This window comes from Anas platyrhynchos, chromosome 18 (genome assembly GCF_047663525.1).
Source record: "Anas platyrhynchos isolate ZD024472 breed Pekin duck chromosome 18, IASCAAS_PekinDuck_T2T, whole genome shotgun sequence".
Classification (NCBI taxonomy): Eukaryota; Metazoa; Chordata; class Aves; order Anseriformes; family Anatidae; genus Anas; species Anas platyrhynchos.
In genome coordinates, this window is record NC_092604.1 from 11,871,662 (window position 1) to 11,894,424 (window position 22,763).

A 22,763-nucleotide genomic window follows, 5' to 3' on the forward strand; every position below is an offset into this window, starting at 1 on the left:
TCTTGTTGGACGCTGTATGCCGTGAGTCACGCGTGACTCCCAGGGAAAGAGCATTACCTTGCAAATATCCCAGGTTTACCCGATTCATCACATCACTGGCTGTTAAATTTGCTACATCCTCTACAGAACATACAGGGAAAGGCACAGACATAAACAGAGAGAGAGAGAGAGGTCAGCAAGCCATGATTCGGCAAATATTAGAGACGAGCTCCTGCACTTCAGCAATTAAATGAGCAAAAAGACCAAGGCAGGGGGGAGCAGGCACAGCGAGGTGTTCTTCCAAAACGCCACGGCGTCCAGGCTGGCAGGCCACACGCCGTGTCCCTGCGCTGTCCCGGGGTGGCCGGGGAGCTTCCCATCCCCACCATCGGCCCTTCCCTGCCGTGCTCTCTGCAGGGCCGGGGCAGCATTTTGGGCAGCGAGTGCCATCAGCCGTGCTGCAGGCCCTGAAGCAGAGCCCTGAAGGGAGCTGGGGGGCTCCCGGGATGAGCCGCGGGAGCTTTCGGGGACCAGATGGGGACAAAAAGAGGCGAATGCTACGCTGCGAGCTGCACCCACCTGTCCCCACTGCTCCCCCGGGGCGGGGAGGCACCCAGCGCTCAGCACCCAGCGCTCAGCACCCAGTGCCCAGCACCCAGCGCCCAGCACCCAGCCTGCAGAGCCCCGCAGTCGTTCACGTTGCCTCTCCCCACCCTCACGGCCTGCGGGCTGCGAGGATCAGCCAGCAGCAAAACCCCAGGGTTTGGCCCCGGGCTCGGCGCCGTGCGCAGGGGGGCCTGGCCGTGGCGATGGAAGCTCGTCCAGCATGGAGCAGACAGGCAGCAGCACAGGATGGTCTCAAAGGAAAAAAGAGAGGACGAAACGAACCAAGAAAGCCGCGGGGTGAGGGCTTCGTCGGGACCGGGGGCCGGGGCTTTCCCCCCTCCTCCCGGGGAGGCAGACAGGCTCCAGCAGCGGTGCTGGGGGGCAGACCCCACGAGGAAGGCGGCCGCACAGAGGGTCCCTGAGCGCTGACGACACCACGAAGCCGCACGCACAGCGACACACACACACTGCGGTCACACGCAATGAAGCAAAGCCCTCGGCCCTGCCGCTACCGAAACCCCCGCTGCGGACATTTGGTGAAGGAGGCCGAGCTCACACCCACACCCAGGGGCCTTGCACCAGCCCATGGGGGGGGTCACCTCTTCCTGAAGCGCTACGGGGCGAGACCCTCGGGTTTTGCTGAGTTGAGGGCAGTGGGTTTGGAGTCTCCTTAATGCCATTTCTACCAGGACAAACGCTGAGCCAACCTGGGCTCTGCGTTACAGGCTGCCCGGTGCCCCCCCCATCCATCCGCAGGCACAGATCCCCACTGGGGCTGTCCCAGGAATGGTGATGGCTGCCTGGAGCACTGCGTCACTGCGTGCTCGCCCACCCCAAGGGACAGGACTGCAAATGGAGACGTCCCCGATCCCATCCACAGGGCTTGGGCACGTTGGATTACCTGCAGAGCCCACGGGGCACGCCGCTGCGGGGAAGCGCGACCAAGCGGCACTTACCGTACCCGGTGGTGGGCAGGCCCAGGTGCTTCATGCGGTTTTTGACCAGCTCCGACAGTTCCTGCCTCTCCGAGCGCCGGTACAGGCTGAGGCGCTGCTGGCTGATCCACTCGGCCGTCTTGCTGGAGTGCTTGTTGCCCTTCCTGCTCAGCCGGCGCGCCCACTGCATGCTCTTGCGCCGCAGCAGTGGGTGCTCGGACTGGTCGCTGGAGCACGAGTTCCTGTGGTGGCTCGTCTTGATGCCCCAGTGCTCCTTCACGTCCTTCGTGTCCTCGCAGTCCTCAACATTGATGGAGATCTGTGACTGGAAGCCCGGCAGGTGACGGGGGGAAGCAGGGTGACGGAGCACCCAGGGGCACATTTGGGGGCTGCTGCCTCCCGGCCCACCCCGCACCACGGGGCCCGTCCTCAGGACGGAGCCTGCCTCGGGAACGGCTGCTTTGTAGCACCCTGGCCATGTAAGAAGAGCCAGTCCTGTCTCCGACAGGGTAGGACATCTCCGGCGGGCTGGGATCCCACCTCCATGCTCCTCCAGCACATCATCTCCGTGCTGCTAAAGCTGCCTGGGCAGCAGGTTTGGGGTAAGCTCTCCAGAGCACCATTGGCCATGGGGCATAACGGGCGCCTGGTATCTGCTAGCACAATTCTCCCTTGGCTGCCCAAGTGGCAGAATTGTCCTTGTCTTCCTCTCCGGCATCTTGCAGCAGATGCGCTGCCACATCTGACACAGAAAGCCCTGCTGGTAAGCACTAATTTTCGAATAAAGTGGATTAAAGCACCTCTAAGAACCAACAGGATCGCATTTAATTAAATGTCAGCGTTCAGCTCCCTGCAGCTGCTTCTACAAAGCTCAAAACCAAAGGTATTCACAGTGGGGCCAGGCTCGCTCCTGCTCCCCGTGCTGCGTAATTACACCTCCCGGCTGCCGGGGCCATGCCGGAGCTGCAGGAGGGGCTCAAGGCGAGGGGAGGCTCCAGGTGCACACAAACCAGCCCCAAAACCACCCACGGAGCAGTGCCCGTGTTGGGGGGGGTCTGGCAGAGCTGATAATCCCAAGGGAATTCCCCACCACCAACCTAATGCCCGAAGACTGGGAGCAAATGGTACTCACCTGCGCTCTGATGTCGTGGGGCTACAATTGGGGAAAAAAGAGGGGAAAGATGGGTCAGCACAGGAAATGTGAATCCCTGCTGTGCAGCATCCCCTGGCTCCTGGGAATTTAATGACGTGATGTGCTGGATTGCTGATAAAGCAATCCCTGCTTGCCTGCAGGCACCTCTTTGAGGAGCATCTCTCCCAGATATGAACATTTGCCCCAAGCTGGCCCCAGGAGCCAGGAAATGCCCCCGAGTTGTGGATGGGGATGGAAACACCCCCAGCCCCTTCCTGCGCCCACTGCCCCTTGCCTCGGAGGTGGCGAACATGTGGGACTCCGTGCGGTAGATGCCGATGGGAATCTCCGCGCTGGAGGAGCAGAGCTTCTGGAAGAGGCGGCCGTACGTCCGGATCCACAGGTCGTCCTCCGTGATCTTCATCTGAGCAGCAGAGCACAAACAGCGACCAGCATCAGCGCCTGGGGCCACCTCTGGGCTTCCCTTGAAGGAAGCCAGACCCGAAAGGAAGCCCCAAAAACATCAGGGGCAGCTCCCGTCCGAAAGGAGGACGTACGGCTGTGGGGCTTGGGACACGGCTCAGAGGTGATTTTGGGGCTCTGGGAGCCCTGAGATTGCCCACACATGATGCCAGGAGTGATGAGCTGCCCCATTCTGCTCAATTTTGCCTCTCTCCCTGCTGTCCCAGAAGGGGACCCCCCTATATCCACGTTCTCACAGCCCCCACTGCATGCAGCCTTGGTGCCTACCGCGCAGAGGTATCCGGAGCCCGGCGTGGTGTCGAGGCCCAGCAGCAGCCTGGTGATGGTGATCATGTAGTCCTTCACGAACGACTGCGGGGAGACGTTTGGGCAGGAAGACGGGGAAAAAGTTTGCAGGGGCACTTTGGGGGACGTGCTGTCCCCTGCCGCCGAGCTCCCGCGGCGCTCACCTGGTAGAGCAGCGTGTCCAGCATGCTGATGCTGAAGACCCGGCCGGCCGCGAAGGGCAGGCGAAACATGAAGGCCAGGTTGGAGCCGTTCTCACGCTCTTTCTGGAAGCAGAAAGGGTCTGGGGAGCACCCTTGGTGGGATTTTGTTCCCATCCTCCCGGGGTATTAAGCAAAGCAAAACCCCACAGCCTCCCCCACGCGCGGTGCGAATGGGAAGGCACCAGCCGAGTGGCTCTGGGGGTGCCAGCAGGGAGGCGGGGAAGCATCCCTCACGCTGGGTGAAAGAGGGATTTTCTCCATGGAAACGTGTGAGACATCATCATCAGTTTGGTTTTTTTTGGACACAGGCTGGATGTGGTGCTTTCAGGTGCCTCGGGGTGTGGTTTAGGGGAATTTCCCCCTTGCCAGAAGCCCTCAGCACAGTCACTGGGCTGAAGGAGGAGCCCAGAGGCCACTGCTCAGTGTCCCTGTGCCCAGCACTGCCTTCCCAGGAAGTGAAAGCTTTCCCTTACCTTTTCCAGCTTGGAAAGGGCTAAGGAGTAACTGTCCTTCGCTCTGAACTGCATGAACCTCATGTTGGACGGGTGGGTCAGCTCCGTGATGATGCTGAGGCTGGGGAAGAGCCTGCGATGGGAAGAGACCTGTGGTCCAGCAGCCACCTCAGAAGCGAGGGACTGCCTGTGTGCACAGCCCGAGGAAAACCCAAACCTCCCCCGTGCCCTCCTGAGATCAGACCTAGTGGGATAGATTTGTGTCTTCCCAGTGCTGCTGTGACCTCTCCCCACAGCACCTGCACCCCCTGGGCTGTGTCTGCCTTCCCCTCACCTGAACATGGTCTGGACGTTGACGATCGTCTTGGCATCGGCCATGTAGTCCTCCTCCGCGCTCATCGTGCTCTCCTTGTCCACCACCACCAGGTTGTCGGCGTAGATGATGCCGCACTGCAGCAAGCTGTCCAGGCTGGGCAGTCCCCAAAGAGAAGAGCGCGGGGTCAGCCCTTGGGAAGGACACAGGGAGGCAGCGCGCTGCGACGCGCACCCAGCCGCCTCCTCGCCACCAGCACCCAGCTACCAGCCTCGCTCCACAACCCGAAAAGCCCACGGTGGGGTCAGCCCTGTGGCAGCCGACCCACGGGATGGGAGGGCGAGGGGCTGGGGGCACATCTCCCCCCCCAGCATGCAGGTATCAGGACTGGGTAAACGCGGTGCCATTAGACAGCAATGCAATTAGCAACGGCCACGGGCAGGAACACCTACTTATCAATCGTGCCTTCCATGTAGTAAACCATGGGGAAACAGCAGATGGCTTCCAGAAAGTGGTGCTCTGGCCTGCAGGGAGAGCAACAGAAAGCAAAGGGGTCAGCAGCTCCATGGAGCTGTGTGCAGCCGCGTCCCCACCACCATCCAAGGGGCACCCTGGCGGTGCCGCTGCTTCCCCTCCCCTACTGCCCCATCCCCACGCGGTGTGAAATGCCCCCGGTAATACAGGGAAGGGCTCGGTGCAATGGAAAGCATCTGCGGAGAAGTACTTGCTTGTTGTCCAGAAGCAACACAATCGGGTTTAGCTCTTTGCGGGACCGGTAGTACGCACGAAGGGGGACGATGAAGTTATACAGCCCGTTCCCTGCGGTCTCTGCCGACACGATGATCAGCTTGTTCTTAAACCCATAGGCCTTGGCGTCTTCGAAGCTGTTGTGCTTGCAGCCCTGCGGGGAGGGGAGGCAGCTCGGGGACCCGTGGCAGCCCCCGGCCATCACCCGCCTCGGCCCCAGCGCTGCCGCTCACCTTGTCCAGCCTCAGGCAGCAGAACGGGGCCTTCTCGGGTAAAAGGTGGCACAGGGTCGGCGAGCTCCCGATGTAGGGGGAGTTCGGTGGGTAGCCTTTCACGTACCTGCAGCAGAAATTGCAGAACTATAAGGACACGGGGAGAGTTTCTGTGCATACAGCACTCAGACCTTTGGAAAAACCTTTAGAGTCACAGACCCAAGACTCGAACACATCAGTGGCAAATGTTTTACAAAACTCTCCTGTATCAGACAGAAATGTCCAAAAAAACATGTGCTTAGGAATGATTTTTGTTATGCAAAGGGTCCTGAGATTGCAAATAGGCAACATTCCCAGCACTGGCAGAGAACACAGCAAGTAGGAGCCTGGCTCAAGGGAGACAGGACAGTGAGCTGCAGGAGAGGAGGGGGACGCTAAGCCATACAAGGAAGCAAAGACCTCAGGGCCCAGTTTTAGATTTGGTTTTGGTTAACAGCTCTTAAGAAATCGTAATGTGCATTTCTGATTAACCAGAAGCAGCAATTTTCACTTAAAGATGGGCACGAATTAAGAAGCATCCGTGCCTCTCTGCAACGAGGGACGGCGCGACCGAACGCGGGCAACTCACTCCACCACCGCCGAGCCCTCCTCATCCGACTGGGTCATCTCATCCTCCGACTGGTCGCTGAGCAGGTCGCAGGGCAGCAGGGACGAGGTGTCGGCCAGCTCGAGGACGGGCGCGATGCTGGGCCGCCGGGTGCCCGAGCCGTTCTCCGCCGGCAGCGCCAGCTTGCTGCTGTTGGCGGGGCGGCACTCGGTGTTCTGCAGGTCCATGGCCACTGTACCTGGACGCGGCGGGGAGGGAAGCACAGCGCGCTCTATGAGGAGGGGAAGGGAGCTGAGGCAGCACAGCATCCAGCCCGTCAGCCCTGGGGGGACCACGCACCGCACCCGCCCAAGACCTTCAACATGGACCAGAGAAGCTGGATGACCCCCTGCTCCGGCACCTCCTAAAAACCAGATGCATTTATGGAGTTTTAATCACGGCCATCAAGATTTTGGCCTCAGTTGGAAACCGCAGCCAAGGCTGTCTTCTAAATCTTCACCAAATAGTTATTTTCAGATGGGTGTGAAAGCCGGGAGCTCCACAGCAAGCCAAGCACGGGGCTGGGTGCCCTCCTCCCCCAGCAGCCATGGGGCTGGACCCGCTCGCCCTTGGGCAATTTCTCTCTCATTGCACTTTCTGAAAAAGTCCCTCTGCGAACAAGCCAAACAAGCCACCTAATGAGAACATTGACGAGCGCTGCTCAGCAAAGTGCTCTGCGGCTTGCTGTGGGATAATCATGCAAATTGCTGCTCATGAATATAAATGCATGAATTATTTGCCTGAAGTACAATGTGCTACTGCAGCGCAGCCTCTCCGGACAACCCCACAACTTGGTCTTCCCAGCTGCAGGCTGGGAGCAATGACTCATGGCGTTTTTTATTTGGGAAACTGCACCACTCGCTGCAGAGCAAACCACGCTGGTTGTGAATCATAAACATGATTTAGGAGGAGGCCAACAGCATTCATTCTTCCAGCCAGGAGGCGGGGGATTGCTGCAAATATCCTTAATGGTAATGGATATCACGAGCTCTAATGGTGACTTTTGGGCTTGCTGAGAGCACCCAGGACACGAGGAGCAGGGACCTGTGTGTGTTTTGCTGATGGGGTGATCTGGGAGGGGATGGAGAAGGAGGCCCCGTGGACTCACCCATGCTGGCGATGATGCTGTGCACGGGCAGGCGGGATGGGCCGTCGTAGGTGCCCCTGCCTGCAAAGCCCTTCTTCTTCTGCTTCTCCTCCTGCTTGAAGATGAAGGCAGAGTTCTCCTCCTTGGTGATGTTGATGTAGAAGCAGGTGTCGGACGCGGCCATGATGTGCCGCGGGCCGGGGTTCAGCAGGATGCTCTTGTTCTCCTCCCTGCGGATGCCGATCAGGCAGACACCGTACCTGCGAGGGGAGCGTGGTGCGGGCGTTCAAAGCCAGAGAAAAGCCCCTCCAAGGGTCTTGTCCCTGCAGAAGGGACCTCAAAGCACCCTCCAGCCCCGGTGCTGCTCCCAGCACTTTGTCCCTGACCCCAGCTGCCCCCCAGTCCTCACTTCTTGTGTGCGTGGAAGGCGGCGTAGGTGAAGCTCTTCCCCTCGTACTCCATGAAGAACTTGCTGTCGCCCATGCGGATGTGGTAGACCTCATTGCCTGAGCAGCGCCCGTACATCCTCTGCCACTGCTCTGGGGACTCCTGGCCCTCCCTGCAAGCACAGAGCCGTGTGCCGGGACGGGGCCACAGCCAGAGCCAGAGCACCCAGGGGTGCTGAGGCTGCCACCCGGTCCAACAGCGGGGAGGTGGCGGCGATGAGCTGTCAGCGCTTCCAGGCCGAGGCTGAGCTCATTTAGATCTCCGACTTTAAGTGCCTTTTTATTTAATGAGGGCTCCCAGGGGAGCGGCGGAGGCAGGGCTGAGAGCCAGTGTTGGCAAACAGCTCAGAGCATGGGGCGAGAAGCTCTGGGAAGGATGTTTTGGAAGGCTGTGATTTCATTTTAACAAAGCACAGCAAGTCCTGGCTCTGCTGAGGGGCAAGGGGCCCGCGCCAGGGCCCACCTAGCTGCTTCCAGCTGCACTTTGTACAGCCCCACAGAACAACCTGCAGGCTCCAGCCTCGCGGTTGGTAAATCAAGCTTCCTGCCAGCGGGATGGGCTCAGTACAAACAAGATGTTTTATTCCTGGCCTCCAGCAAGGCAATCTGCACAGGAACAACCAGGCTGTGTGTGCCCCGGGCTGCCGCCGAAGGCAGTGCCCCCAGTACCTCCCACCAGTAATTGCTGGCTGGAAGGAAAAGACTCCGGGCTGCAACTCGGGCAGTGTTTTGCCAGGACAGGAGCTCTGGGGGTGCAGACAGGGTGCTGCCTGTGCCATGGGTGCCCAGTCCCCCCACCCTACGTGGGCAGCACTCACTGGCCGCGGGAAGTGTGCACCAGCAGCGTGATGAGCGTGGAGGTGGCGGGGCAGACACAGTTGAGAGCCAGCATGGCGTACTTGCACTCCTCCTCGCAGACAACGTGATCTGCAAGGAAGAAGAGTTTAGGGGTAGAGGTAGGGGTAGGAGAAGGGGTAGGGCTAGGGCTGGGGGTTAGGGTTAGGGGGTTAGAGTTAGGGTTAGGGGGTTAGGGTTAGGGCTAGGGCTAGGGCTAGGGGGTTAGGGCTAGGGCACCGGGTGCCTCTGCTTGTGGTGCCTGGAGATTTCGGGGTGGCAAACCCAAGCAAATCACGGTGCCCTGGGACATGCCAAGGAGGGCAGAGAGGTGCTGGGGTCTGGAGGGCACACTGTGGTGGTGGAAGGGGACAGGGGAACATGCTGGCCCTCCAGACGGGATGGGGACCCACGGCACTCCCTACATACACCTCCCTCCCTCCTCTACTCTGAACCCCTGACCTGCAAACCCACCCCTCACGGGCTCTGAAGACATGGGATCACCCCTGGAAACATCAACTGCTCCCGAAAAGATCCAGCTTGTGGAGGACAGCCCCGCAAACTCACCGGCAAACTTTACATGAAACTTGTTCTCCGGCTTTAAGATCTGAACATAGAGAGGGCAGTTTGGAGCAAAATCTTTCACAGCCCAGGCTCTCAGGATGGTCTGGTGGTCCTAAGAGAAGAGCAAAGCCCGGGCTAGCTCCTGGCTGCTTATTTCCCCCAACGCTTCCACGGCTAGGACAAACTACAAAGCAGCTTACCGCCGCCGTGCGGTCCACCTCGTTGCGGCTGCTGAGGATGAAGCAGGCTTCCCCGTTGTCCATCCTGCAAACAGAGAGCAGTGCCCGTGCACCACCCAGCCCGGCCACGCCGGGAGCCTGCAGGCACCACCCGGGGCGCCCGCAGAGATGTCAGCGTGGCCATCGTCACCCAGCCAGTGACACTGCTGGGGACGCGTGTGGCTGAATTACACCGTGCTTGCAGCCGTCCTGCATCCCCCCCGAGGAATAGTTCATGTTTAGGGATTAGTGGGCAGCACAGGCAGCAGCCGAGCATCCCCAGCAGCAGCGTTTTGGCCCCAGCCCTGTACCCCCCAGTGGCTGCCTGCAATCCCCCCATCCTGCTGCTCACTTGGCTCTCATGAGGTCCTGGTCCTTCAGCGCGGAGCCCTGGAGGTAGATGACCCGCTGCGACCACAGCGGGATCTGCAGGACCCGCCGCACCTGGATGTCCATCTCTGTGGGGCACAGTATCACCACGTAGTAGTCCTGAAAGAGAGAGGCTCGTTGTGCTCAGTTGGTGCGGCCTGGCCATGCCCCAAACCACTGAAACCCAGCATGGGCAAAACACAGAAGCCATGAGCACGAGCACAGGCCCGGCCCTGACCTGCAGGCGCGGGTGGGCGTAGAACTCGTTGAGGAAGTCCATGAGGAGGTCGATTTTGAGGGAGCTGACACACAGCACGACGTGCTTCTCCGTCTGGGCCCGGTGACGGCTGTAGTTGCCTCCCGACTTCTGCCGCTCCATCCACAGGTAGACGAGCTCCTCGAACTGCAAGCAAAAGCAGGGGGCTGATGTCCCAGCAGCAGGGCGGGGAGGCAGGCCGCGGTGCTTTGCTGCCTCCCAGACACGGTCTGTGGGGTGGCTGAAGGCAGCAGGCAGCTGGAGGGACCCTGGGGACGTGGGGAATGTCCCCGTGTCCGGCCCAGGGTCTCTGTCCTGCCTCCCCGGCCCGGGCTCTGACCTGCAGCGGCAGCACAACCAGGGCGACGCAGATCATGATGACGACGAGGAGCTGGGAAGGCCAGATCTTTGGTGTCACGTCTCCGTAGCCCACCGTGGAAAAGGTGACGATGCAGAAGTAGAAGGACTTGAAGAGGGAGAGCTTCTCACCTGCTCTTTCCAAATGCTGGATGCCGCAGGTGCTGCAGGGGAAAGCACAGGGCCCTCGAGCACTCAGCTGAGAAGATTGCCTTCGCTGACAGGGACTCACGAGCCCCAAAGCTTCATTTCCTGTCCTCTCAGCAACTGAATTGGTATTATATGCTTCAAATCCAGACCGAGGGGATGGGAGGAAAGCCCCAGAAGCCTGATTTAGAGCTAAGCACCCACCCAGAGCAGGGCTCCTTTCGGAAACCTGCCCCTGCTGTTGGCCGAGCACGGGGTAAAGGCCCTGTTAATTAGCTGGGCCTACAAATGAGCTGCCCAGAGGCGTGGTGGCGGGGGTTCAGTGACACTCACCCCGTGAAAACGAGACAGAGCAGGGTGCAGATCAGGATGAGCACCTGGTTGAACATCGCCGACTGTGTCCGCTGGATGGCTCGGTGCAGGTCGTTCTGGGGACGGGACAGGAGCCTCAGCAGCAGCACAGCCACAGCCCCTGCAGCTGCCCACAGGCTCCAGAAACGTGAAACCCTTGGCAAGGTCGGGCATTTCTGCACAGAGCCACGATGGTCAGCCCAGGGCTGAGCTGTGCCATGGGACCAGGGGCATGTGGAGCAGGTGGGCATCCCCTGCTCACACACCGAAGGGACCCAACCCGTAGCCCAGCCTCACCAGGAGGCGGCTAGCCAAGCCTCAACCCCACAAACTTCATCCCAGAACCTGAAAATCTGCCCAAAATCTGCCCTTGGGCACCTCAGTGGCACAGCAGCCTTTTAGTTCCTATAGCAGAGGAGCTGGGATGCCCGGGAGGGATGTGTCTGGTCACTTACTATCATGTTTTCCAGGGCGTACTTGGCAAGCCAGCAGTTCAGAAAAACAGGGATGAACAAATTCCGCAGGGGAGGCCAGAATATCTAGAAAAGCAAGAGTTTCTCACAGGCTGACTTGCAAAGGACTCAGAGCAATGGAGTTCTTTACCAAAAATAACTGCCAGCTGTAAATACTGCTTGGCCAGACACCTGCTTTTCTATATTTCACCACCAAAACCGCAGTCTGTATTAAACTTAAAGTTGTTTTAAGCGACCCCGGGGAATACACACCGTGATAATGAAGGGCACTGTGTTGATCATCTCCAGGATGAACGAAATGCGGAAAATCTGTTCCCAGATGTTCCCCTGAGGAATTAAAAGTAACAACAATTAATTAAAAAGCTTGAAAGTATGCCAAAGGCCAATTAAGACGCTCCCAGTGCCCCGGCCCCTGCTAGACGTGCGAAGGATGCTAGCGCAGGCAGGATGATGCCGCTCTTTGCTTGGCAGTCACGGCGCTGGTGCCAGACAAAACTTCCCAAAACGCCCATTTTTTTCCCAGATGGGTGGCACCTCTGTCAGTGGCCATCCCTGACAAAAGCTGGGGACAGCAACGCTTCATATAAGGACTGAGGCAGCAATGAACACAAACCTCTGATTCAAACAATGTGGGGGATGCTGGGGCTGAGCCTTTTCTGCCCCCAGGGATGAGAATCAGCCACCGATGGGCCCAAGCCAGAGAAATATCTCCACCAGCCACACAAAACATGCAAAAACCCTCCCGAGGACTGTGAGGAGATGCTGTTTGCTAAAGTCCCAGCCTTTGGCCAGCTCAGGGAGCCAGCACACCCCCATCCCCTGGGGCAGTGCCCGCTGGCAGTAGCGGGACAGACGCACGGAGGACAAGTGGCCACAGTGACCGCAGCCTCCTGGCGTGGTGCTCACCTTGTAGCTGAGATAGATGAGCAGCATGGTCTCCAGGAAGCTGATCAGAGCTATGCTGACCTGCGGAGACAGACAGCAGGCACTGCTCAGGGTGTGCTCCTGCACACCTCAGCCTCAGCCTCCCCGCTCGGTTTTCCTGCACCCGTCTGGTGCGTCGGTGGGCACCCAGCACCGTTACCTCCACGTGGCCGGGAACTCACCTGAACAGCCCACAGCGGCAGCTTTCTATCCACCCAGAAGATATGTGACCTGCAAAGAACACAGCAGATGGATCCGAACCGTAGCCTAATTAGCAGCGCCTTTACTCCTCACTGCCTGCCAGCCCGAGGCCATCTCTGACTTCATCCAAGGCGGGCTCGTTACTGGCATTGCTCCATGCAGAGCCTGAAGCCGGGTCTGACAGTCCCCAAGCTCCCGTGAGCCCACCCAGCACAGCTCCTGTCCCACCAGTGCCCCCAGCCCATTCCAGTCCCCTCCTCACTGGGAGGCTCCGCGCCCACCGCTGTGTCTCCGCTGTCACAGCAGAGCCAGACCCAGCGCCACGAGCATCCCACAGCTCACCAGTTTATCTTCGTGGACTGGTTGAAGACTGTGTAGTTCTGCTTTTCGCATTCCCAGCTGGAACAGAAACAGAAACCCAGGGAGAGCCGTCAGTGGGACGGTGGAGCGATAGAAGGACGGACAAGGGGTACAAGCTTTGGCTCCCCAGCTCAGGGGATGCCATCTCCAATCTGTCCTGACACTGGGAGAGGCCCTTGGACGACCTCCTATGGGGTCAGGCTCGTGCTGGTGCCCATCCTGGTGGTTTCTACAGGACCCTAACTCACCCCAGCAGTATTAAACACTTCAGTCACCCTGCCTGCTGGCAAGGGATGCGCTCCCACAGGCCAGCATCTGCTTCACCACGCGCACACCCAAAGGGGCTGATGTCCCCCAGCTAATGGGGGGGTGTCCCCAAATTGCAGCTGCATTAAACCTCACCAGGCTGCCTGCCCGTGTCGCTCTTAATTCTCATGGAGTCGCAACCACTTTTGGGCAGTGCAAATGTCCTTGGCCGTCTGCAACCTTTACACAGAGAAAATCAAACTGCTAATTCTCATAGAGCGCCCTAGCCCTTTGAAAAAAAAAAAAAATAAAAATCTGCGTGTGAGATAAACAAAGCAAGGACATATTAAAAACAGGGCTCTGCTGAAACCCGGAGCAGAGCCGCTAAACGGAATCATCTGTCACCTCGGGGATCTGAATGGCAAAACACATTTCATTCCCTAACACTTAAATGGGATTTAGCAGACGTGTGTGTCTTCAAGGGCGTCGGCATCCAGAAAACACCTGCCTGGCAATGTGCTGAGCGTGTGCCTGGGCTGTGCGCCCCCAATTTCAGAGCCCTGGCCACAGGTGGGGTGGCACTCACCAGCCTATGCCCTCCTCCGGGTTGTCGAGCAGGACGCGGACGATGTAGAGCAGGCAGGTGAGCAGCTTCAGCGAGAAATTGAAGAGGCGAATCCTCAGACCTGTGGCACAGGGGGCACAGCGTGGGCATGGCAGCGCCCCATGGCATGGCCCCATGGCACAGCCCCATGGCATGACACCATGGCACGGCCCCACAGCACAGCGGGTGCAGAGAAGGAGCAGACACAGAAGAGCATGGGATGGGCAGAGCCCCCTCGCTGGGCTGCGGGCAGCGTGCAGGAGGGGCGCCGAGCAAATCCTCTCCATCCACTCTCCCTCCCCAGCCAGTTGATCGGGTTATTACTCAAAGTGCAAGTGAGGAATTCATCACATTTTCATTAAAAACTTCCCCGTGGGCACCCTGTTGTGCCACGCTCCAGCATTTTAACGAGCCGGCAGGATGCAGGGAGGAAAGGAAAATGTGGGCTTATGAATTAACGAGCGGGCTCCCTCCGGACAGCTGATGAGAAAACAGCTTCCAACAGCATTAGTCAAGGGGCAGCTCATCTGCGGGGCCGAAGGGAGGGTGAGGGGTTTTGAGGGGCCGTGGGGGTGCCCAACTCCATCTGGGGACAGGGCAGGGGGTGGCGGCAGCCCCAGGCTGGGCACCAAATCCTGGCTCAGCACCAGGGCTGGATGGGGCCGGCTGCCAGCAGATGGCAATGGCTTCTCATCCCCACCACCACACGGGCAGGGAGCACTCACTCGACCGCTGGTTTTTGATGAAGAAGAGCTTCAGGCGCTCCTTGAAGGTGTTCTCATTCACGTAGAACTCCACCTGCACCCTGCGGGGACAGCACCCATGGGGACGGTCAGTGCGGGGGGCATGGGCAGGACCCCAGCACCCAGCCCTGGCCCCTGCAAGCTGAGTCTCCCCCGAGCCATCCCCGGCAGCCTCATTGCCCCCAGGGCAACCCAGCACCCACTGGTGGCATCCCAGTGCCCCATGGCATGGCTCCAGCTTGGGTGAAGGGCTCTGCCCTCATTCAGGTGCACCAAGCTGGAGCCTGGGGGACGAACACCTCCCCTAACGTGCACCGTGCAGCTCTCTGCACCCCCTGGGATACTGCTCTCCCCCTGGCTGTATCCCCCCAGCTCCGTCCCCCTTGCAGGGCTGCAGCCAGCCAGGGCCATGTCCCACACCCCGGCCTTACCCGTGCCGGAGCAACCCTCGGCAGCGAAGCTGTTAAGAACCAAATCTGATCGAAAAGGAGGAAAATTCCCCCTGTTGCTAAGAAACCGCATTTGGCCGTTCCAGAAGAAGCCAGGAGCTGCCAGCCAGCCCTGAGCATCCCTCGGTGGCTGGTGGCACTGGGGTGAGGTGAGGGACAGCCACCAGACAGGGTCGGAGCCAGGAGGAACGAGGGACCAAGCCAACCCTGCTCGTCCCAGCCCCACTGGGCACAGCCGCTCCCATCCCAGACACATCCCCCCCCTCCAGCTCCGTCTTGTACACCCAAAACCAGAATCCAGCCCCAAATCGTTCCCGTGGGCAGGGCTATAAGGCACACTGCCTGCTCAGTGCAGCCCGATGCTCTGCTTTAGGTTCCTGGCAGGACAGGGCCCATTCTTCAGTGCCACCGCTAATAACGGGGTCAAGTGCCAAGATTTAGCAATTTCCCCTCTCTCACTCTATTTGCTAAGCCCCTGAAACGCTGCTGTAATTACTATTTTTTAACTGCTTGGAGGTCACCAAGGCGCATTGCCAGGCGAGGCGCAGACCACGGGCACCAAACCATGGTGTCAGCCCCCGAGTCCCCCGCCCCGTGCCTTCCACCTCCGCAGTCCCTGTGCCCACGTGGCACGGGCTGCAGCCAAACACGGCCCCGAGGACGTGATTTATGGGGCAGCAGCTGCCAGGATCATGTGGTAGACGGGAAAACAAACCTTCACCGTGTGTGAACACCGAGCTGGGCGGGCAGGGAGCTGGGGAAGGCTCAGGAGCCCCCAATATTTGGACCCTGTGCTGTGATGCCGGCATTTAGCACCCAGCTGTGCCCGCAGGAACGTGGCATCCCTTCGAGAGCTGCTCGTCAGGTTGGAGAGGCAGGCTTGTACTTTACAAGCTTCTTATGTACAAAAAGCAAGCACATGGAGAGAAAACCATCGCCTCAGGCAAGAGAGTTGGGATAATGTTTTATAAGAGTTATCAAACTTTCAGTTGCCAAATGTGTCCCTCTGGCCCCAAAGCAACGCAAACCCCAACGCCTGCACCCCGCACGGCCGGGATGGGATGGCAGCAGAACCTCAGGGGCTGGCAGGGAGGGACGAGGAACTTTGCAAGCACAGCTCAAACACGTTAACATTAACCTTTTCCAAAGCCAGACTTTGCAAATAATTCGGCTGTGCCAGGGCATAAATCAGGCAGCTCGCAATGCCACCCGCCAAGGTAATTGCTCCTTCTCCGTGTTAAAAACCCCAAAATGCTGGGCTGGGCACTGGCTGAGTCCCACCCATGGCGAGCGAGTGGTGGCTTTACTGGGCAGCAGTCACAGGAAAGCACAACAGATCCCGCTTCCAGATAGGGACCTAATAGATCAGATCTTTTAGAGCACATCCTTTAACTTCCCTGACAAGAATTCAGCTTAAAATAAAATTCAGCGTGCCCAGGGCACACCCCGGCTGCGCTACCACACCGCTCGCAGCCCCAATTCAGCGTCCCCACTGCCCGGCTCACCCAAGCCACTCTCCCCAGAGCCCCCATGCCCACAGCACCCAGTGAGGAGCCCCAGCCCCCCAGGACCCCCATCTGCAGGGTTTGCACCAGATCCTGCCCTCCCAGCACCTGGCAGCTCTGCAGGGCCATGCCCTGGGGGGGCGGCAGCAGCTCAGCCCCGCCAGCCGCCCCGATAAGCATCGAGGTACAAGTTTGGTTACAAGCCCTCGCTTGGCAGTGTAATTACTGCTATTATGCACTCCATAATGCCTGAGCAATTTCATTTTCTTCGCCCGGTTATTTACTGTGCTTTATTAATCTAAGATTAGAGACAATTTGTTCTAAGGCGATGAGCTCCTGAAAAAAAAAAAAGACACAATAATTTCTTCTGAAAAGCGCAGGGTACGAGACCGAAACGGGCACAGCCCTGTTCAACGGCGTTACAACAGGCGAGGAGGAGCCCGGCCAGCTGCCAGCCCCCACCCACACCCCCCTCCCAGGCCCCACGCACCCCCTACCCCACCACCAACCCACCCGTGACGGCGACAAGCACGGCTCCAAACCGGGGCTCACCCTGGGGGGCCGCGGCCGTACCCCGAGCTCCTCGTCCCCATGAGGCCCGGGGGGCACGGTGGGCGCAGCGGCTCCTCTCCAGCCCCAGGGCTGACAGCTGCCTGAAAACTGAGACGGCTCCGGGAGCAGCACCCAGCAGGGACCCAGCGCCCAGCACCGCCTGGATGCTGCCCAAAATCTCACCGCTGCTCCCCGAGGAGGGGTTTACGTGCATGGGATGCTTTGGTTCTGTTTCACGAGGATGAAAATATTTCGCAGTGAATGTGTCGTGGAATAAACGTGGCTCTTGAAAGAGAGGAAGAGGTATCAGCAGCTCTCTGCATCTCCAATCCCTGCTCCTACAGCTGGCTGGGGAGCACCATACACCCAGGGAATGTCTCAGGATGAGGGAGGAGGTGACCAGCACACGTGGGGACACCGGGAGCCACCACAGGGAGCTGCTGGGGACAGTGGAGGGGAGATGGGCGCATGTCTGTGTGCACGTCGGGTGCATGCATCAGGTGCAATTACAGCACCTGGGCGCCTGCCAGAGCGAGACGCGCGCCGCAGGCTGCCCCCGCGCTCTGTCAGCACTAATTGAACAATTGCTGGGAGGAGGGGGTGTCGCGGCTCCGCACCACCCGCACGGCTCAGCCCCGGGAGCAGGCAAGGCAGCGGCTTCGAAACTGAGCCCTGTGGGCTCTATTGCTCAGTGGCTTCCTCAGAATTTTCTCCGTTTACCATGGGAATAAACCGAGGAAAAAAACCAACAAGGTATCTCCTGTATTATTACAGATTTGTGCCTTGTGCCCAAGGGAATGAGGCGATATTGCCAACCTCTCGGCGGCAAATTAAACACAGCTCGGGTAATGCCACCCTGGCTCCAACAGGGAACACTAGAGATTTTTTAAGATTCTGGTAAAAAGCAGGCTCCAAGCAGCTGCTTTTGGAAAGGGGCTGCCCACCAGCAAGGGCAGCTGCGCCTCGTGGGGCTGGTCCTCCCAGCCACCCATCACTGCCCCATTCACCAGCTCCGCAAATGTCTCCGTGCCACCAGGCAGAATGGCTCAGGCCCTGCCCATGCTGCAGGAAAATCTGTACCAATAGAGCAGAAATCTGCTGCTGAACTTATTTTCCTCCCTGTCGTTCACTGGGGAGGCTGCTGGGGAAGTGGGAGCTTTGTGCTGCAGGAGCTGACCGGCTCGTCGTGCCCTGGAGGATGCTGCGGTTCCTCTCCAGCTCCATTCAGCACCTGTGGCGCTCAGCCTCAGGCCGAGTTTGCAGCCTCGAGGTGTGATAGCTGCAGGTGGTGAGGAAGGGATTTTCCTCCTCACACGTGGGCAGCACGAGCCCAGGCAGGGATGCACTCGTCCCTGCATCGACCACACGGGGAACCCAGCCCCGCACTGCCCCGCAGCCGCACCGTTGCTCTCAATAATAAAAAATAAAATAAAATATGAAAATTCAGAAAGAGAAGATGCAACAGAACAACATGCTGCGCTTTGTTTGCCCTATTTGTTTTGCAACATTGGAGATTGACACTCAGGAATCTGCTCCGATAATTGCTTCTGCTGATGAATCTGGATTGTTTAATTAGAGTCTGCGCACGGAGCTCATCGCTAATGGGCAATCACCAGTTTGCTGCCAAGATATCACTCCTTCCCCAGGAAGGAGCCGAGCAGATATTGCTCCCCGTGGTGGGACCCATTTCGGTTTCAGGAAGCTCTGCAGGCGCTGCCCACGACCCTCGGTGCCAAGAGCAGCCAAGGAAGGAGCTGGGGCAGCCCGGAGCACCCCGAGCACCGCTCGTGGCAGCACGTCCTGCTCGCGCCGCTCCCGACACGACATGCAGGCATGCACGGCACTTACTGTGAGAAGGAGGAATCCACGCTGAAATCCTCGGCGTGGGGCCTACGGGGTGAGAGCATCACAAGGGGCGAGGTCAGTGTCCAACAAATGGCACGGTGGCCAGGCAGCGCCAGGGAAAGCTGGCACCGAGTCCTGGGACTGCTCGGGGTCACCCCAGGGTCCCACCTCGGGCACCCGGGGATGCTCGGGTGGCTTTGTGGGTGCCTGGCTCTTCCTCGGGCTCAGCTCCGCAAATAAAAACCTTTAAGTGTGCTCTTTGGGGTTTTCTTTGTTGAGCCTCTGCTCTGCCTCGAATCAATTTCACACTTTGTGCAAAGATTTTCCATTCGGGAAGGTGCCGCTCGGGGTGCTGCCGGGCGCCTGGCACTGTGGGATCCCTGCGCACCTTCAGAGAGCTGAGCTTGTGCTCACGGTTGGTGATGATAAAAAGGAAAATAAACGAATATAAAAGAACACAAAGGAAAGATGAAGGTGACATGGGGTGTTGATGGTGTGGTGGGAGAGAGCATAAAGATGGGCAGGAGCATGGGGCGCTGCAGAAGGTTCCAGCTTCACGCCGTGCGATGTCCCTGAGGGTCCCAGCAGAGCCCACCTCAGCTGAAGGAAATTCCCCCCCAAGCTGGGGAGCAGCCCCACAGCCCCACACAGCACTGCCCCGCTGCCATCCATGGCAAGAACCCTTCCCTGGACCAAAATAACAGACAGCAGCACGGTGCTGGGCAATACAGCTGCGAAGGAAAGAATCCCCTGTGCCAAAATGATCCCCTTTCAATAGGGGATGGATGCGACCCCGTGGGAGCCCCCGCACAGCCAGTGCCCTCCTGCCTTTTTGGGGAGGCAGCCTTGTTTAACCCGATCAGGACAAGTAGGCGATACCAGCAAAGAAAAAGGGGCAAATCCAGCCTGGGGAGGTTTTCTTTCATTTCGCCTCACGCTTTATGAGCCCACAGCGCTCTAGTAGAGTCCAAACAATATAAAAGCAATAAATCCTCATTTCAATTAAAATGCGAGCCCAACAGATAGCTAATTCACTCCCCGGCTATCCAGCTAACAGAGAAGCCTCCCTGCCATATATTGAGTTTGCTGTTCTGCCTTTGTTATCTGTGCGACCGCTGCCCCAAGAGGGTTTGAGGATGTCCGAGCAGGCACAGCGAGAAGCTGAGGTGTGAGGCTGGAGCCCTCCCTCACCAGACACAGCAAGAGCAGAGCAGCCCCCCCATGCCCCCAGGGTGCAGACCTGGCCCTCCACAGCCCCACTCCCTGCCCTGCAGCTTCTCACCCACACCCATCCCAGCACTGATGGACCCCAGCTTTGGGGACAAACATCCCCGAGCTCCTCCAGCTGCAGAGCGGAGGCGAGGAGAGCGCAGGAAGGCGCCCAGCCAGCCCCGCTCCCCTCACGTAAAATCGGATTAACGCAGCAGCAGGGGCTGCTCCAGCCCCCTGGCACACGTTGGGTTTTGCACAGGATGTGTCCATGCCTCGCAGCCACATTGCAGGCAAGAAACAGCAAATTAATTGATTTTCTCCTAATTCTCCTTTCGCCAGCAGCTGGCAGCTGGACGGTGAGAAGCTGGCACAAAGGGGGGGTTGCTCCAGACCCCGCTCCCCATGGCGGGGGACGAAGGCTCCTGAGCAGCACCTGCCCGGCTCACAGAGGGAAGAGACAACCCCGAGGTGTTGTGCTGAAACTTTCCCTCTTCCCCCCAGGCACGTGAATTCACAAAACCCCTCTAATTGCTGAGAAAATACAGAAAATAATTTTTAAGGAAAACTAAACCCCACTCCAATTCTCACCTGAAAAAGGGTTGTTTTCCAGACACCAAAAACTTAACAAAAAGTTGGCGGGCTCAGCTCACTGCAGGAGGGCCGGGCCCACTTTCTGCAGGGAGGATGGACAGGGGGACCCACAGGGCACAGCACTGCTTCTGCAGGCTGTGTTTTAACAGGTTTTAATGGTTTTTAAACAGCCTGCTTTGAGTTCACCTGTTTATTTCCTCCGTATCAGCCTTCCTGAGCATCGCTGCACCCCTCCTACCCATAACCCGACAAGCCCTGGCCGGGTAGCAGGGTGCTCAGCCCTGGCTCCCTGCAGTGCCAGCAGAGAGCAGAGGCAGAGCAAAGAAAGGAACTTTGCTGCCGCAGACAGCTCTGTCATCTGCTCCTGGAGCTGCAGCCCCTCACAGAGGGCAGGGCTTTGGGAGGGGAAGAGACAGCGGCACGTTTATTATTAGAACAAAGGCAAGCGAGGAACCTCGCTTGTGTACAGGAGCGAGCAGGCACCCGCCTGCCCACGCCGCACCGCAGCTGCTCGGCACTGTCCTGCTCCAGCTGCACACCCGAGGCTGCGGCACCTCGAGGGAGCGTGGAGGCATTCGGGTCCCCTGCCTCACACAGGTAATTTGGGGATAAATACCTACATTGTGCGTACAGTGCTTGAAGATGGAGGAGATGGGAGAAAGGCGCAGCTTTGCCGGGCGCACGTGGTGCGTGCGCTCAGCTCGCTCAGGTCTCTTCCCCCCCAGCCAGTTCCCAGCGCATCCTCTGCCATTTTGCAGCTTTCTGGGAGGTATTTTGGTAAACGATGGGTATTGCAAGTTCACTTCTGGTTGTGAATTTCCCATCATTGCCAAGCAAAGAGTCCCTGCCTCGACCAGGGGGACCTGGATGACCCCAGGGCACCAGCACCGCACTCAGATTCAGGCTGCTCAGTTATCACCTGCCAGGCTCGGAGGCATCTCGACGTCAGGAGCTAAGGAAACTCCCAGCCTGGACAGGGCTGTCCTCCTGGGGAGGGGACGGGGCAAGGCAGAGGGAATAAAGCAAACCACGCGAGGTAACCACTGGGGAAGGCTTCCCAAAGCGCCGTGCATGCTCTGAGACAGGAGATGCACCACGGTTCTTACCATACTGACAGTGAGAAACCAATCCACAAAAATAGCCCGATGTGAGAAGGACAGATGGGAGGAGACGAAAAAGGAAAGCAAAGAGGGGGAGAAAGAGTGAGAAAGAGGAAGGGAGAAGCGAGCGGAGCAGGCACGCGTCTGGCCACCAACACGTGCGGGATGGGACGGAGCAGCCCCGGGGGATCCGTGGCTCACAGCGTGCTCAGAGCCCGGGGGCTGGGATGGGGACTGAATTACGAGCCACTTGCAGAAGGTGCCCAGCATCTGCTGGCACTGCCAGCCCTGACCTTGCAGAAATGCTTGGCTCGCCTGTGTGCCAAGCCCACTGGGCAAAGCAGCCCTGAGAGGCAGAGGCGGCTCTTAATGCACGTCTCCCTGCCTTCCTTGATGCGCTGAGTGGTTCCCTGTGGCCCTGCTGAGCCCTAGGGAGGCGGTGCTGCACCCCAGCTCCACGGGTCCCTGCTTGCTGCAGCCCTGTGCCACCTGCAGTGGGGCTGGCAGTGGGGACAGCTTGTGCCACCCGCAGGGATGCTCCCCTGGTGAGGCTCAGGGTCTGTCCTGGTTGCTCGCACCACACCGAGGAGCTCAGCCTCCTCCTCCACAGCAATGCTCTGCCCCAACGCCCCGCCAGGACCTGACGGGGGACAAGGGACCAAAAATAAACAGGGCAAAAACCCAAGCGCACGTTTCGAGCGTGGGCGTCCTTAGGCTTGGCACTGCATCCACATCTCGGTGCCTATATAGGGCACGGAGCCCTGCAGGAGGAGCAGGAATGAGGAACCCAGCAGGACCTGCAGGGACGGGGAGCACAAACACAGACTGAAACATGTCCAAACCCTGCAGGACGGAGCCGGGAGCTCAGCCCTGGGCAGGACATGAGGACTTGGGGACCAAGCAGGGATGGCGAGCACCACCACGGAGCATCTCTGGGGTGAGGGCAGGAACCAGGCAGCCCCAAACCCACCTGGCTTGAGCCAGCAACAGTCGCAGGCTGTGTTTACGATTTCTCTGCTCGGCACGACTGCTGGCAGCTCCCTGTGCCACCAGCTGGGACCCGGGGCTGCTGCCTCTCCACCAGGACCAACAGCGTGCTCACAGCCCGGTGATGCTCGGGATCTAAGGTATCGGGCACCTCACCCGTTTCTGCTGGAGCCCATTCAGTGCCACGCCGCTGGGGTGGCAGAGCAATCACCTGCCCCGTGGAGGAAGGAGATGCTCAAGCAAAACACACAAACACACACACCAGCTCCTTACAACAACAGTCTCCAAGGTGGAGAGGGGGGCCCACAACAAGCCCCTCCAGCCCCTATGCTGGGCACATCCCAGCCCC

General features: G+C 59.0%; 1 protein-coding gene across 11 annotated transcripts in view; it reads right to left on the minus strand.

Moving 5' to 3' along the window:
* The window catches only part of KCNT1 (potassium sodium-activated channel subfamily T member 1), a 67,754-nt gene that overhangs the window by 5,953 nt on the left and 39,038 nt on the right, over positions 1 to 22,763 (minus strand). For 4 of the 11 annotated variants that reach the window (XM_027471175.3, XM_038188083.2, XM_038188082.2 and 1 more), the window contains 28 exons: positions 14,156 to 14,235; positions 13,413 to 13,512; positions 12,563 to 12,619; positions 12,202 to 12,250; positions 12,002 to 12,061; positions 11,348 to 11,422; positions 11,078 to 11,161; positions 10,605 to 10,699; positions 10,108 to 10,288; positions 9,750 to 9,914; positions 9,495 to 9,631; positions 9,125 to 9,188; positions 8,928 to 9,036; positions 8,345 to 8,453; positions 7,490 to 7,639; positions 7,102 to 7,340; positions 5,976 to 6,192; positions 5,369 to 5,474; positions 5,117 to 5,289; positions 4,841 to 4,912; positions 4,410 to 4,544; positions 4,097 to 4,208; positions 3,585 to 3,686; positions 3,403 to 3,486; positions 2,948 to 3,076; positions 2,653 to 2,673; positions 1,542 to 1,845; positions 58 to 120 (listed from right to left, as the gene is read on the minus strand). In XM_027471175.3, coding sequence (XP_027326976.1) covers positions 58 to 120; positions 1,542 to 1,845; positions 2,653 to 2,673; positions 2,948 to 3,076; positions 3,403 to 3,486; positions 3,585 to 3,686; positions 4,097 to 4,208; positions 4,410 to 4,544; positions 4,841 to 4,912; positions 5,117 to 5,289; positions 5,369 to 5,474; positions 5,976 to 6,192; positions 7,102 to 7,340; positions 7,490 to 7,639; positions 8,345 to 8,453; positions 8,928 to 9,036; positions 9,125 to 9,188; positions 9,495 to 9,631; positions 9,750 to 9,914; positions 10,108 to 10,288; positions 10,605 to 10,699; positions 11,078 to 11,161; positions 11,348 to 11,422; positions 12,002 to 12,061; positions 12,202 to 12,250; positions 12,563 to 12,619; positions 13,413 to 13,512; positions 14,156 to 14,235 — 3,272 coding nt within the window. Of the gene's footprint in view, positions 1 to 57; positions 121 to 1,541; positions 1,846 to 2,652; positions 2,674 to 2,947; positions 3,077 to 3,402; positions 3,487 to 3,584; positions 3,687 to 4,096; positions 4,209 to 4,409; positions 4,545 to 4,840; positions 4,913 to 5,116; positions 5,290 to 5,368; positions 5,475 to 5,975; positions 6,193 to 7,101; positions 7,341 to 7,489; positions 7,640 to 8,344; positions 8,454 to 8,927; positions 9,037 to 9,124; positions 9,189 to 9,494; positions 9,632 to 9,749; positions 9,915 to 10,107; positions 10,289 to 10,604; positions 10,700 to 11,077; positions 11,162 to 11,347; positions 11,423 to 12,001; positions 12,062 to 12,201; positions 12,251 to 12,562; positions 12,620 to 13,412; positions 13,513 to 14,155; positions 14,236 to 16,679; positions 16,813 to 18,527; positions 18,570 to 22,763 lie in introns of those variants that run through there. The other 7 variants (XM_038188081.2, XM_072025088.1, XM_038188079.2 and 4 more) reach the window with 7 other exon arrangements.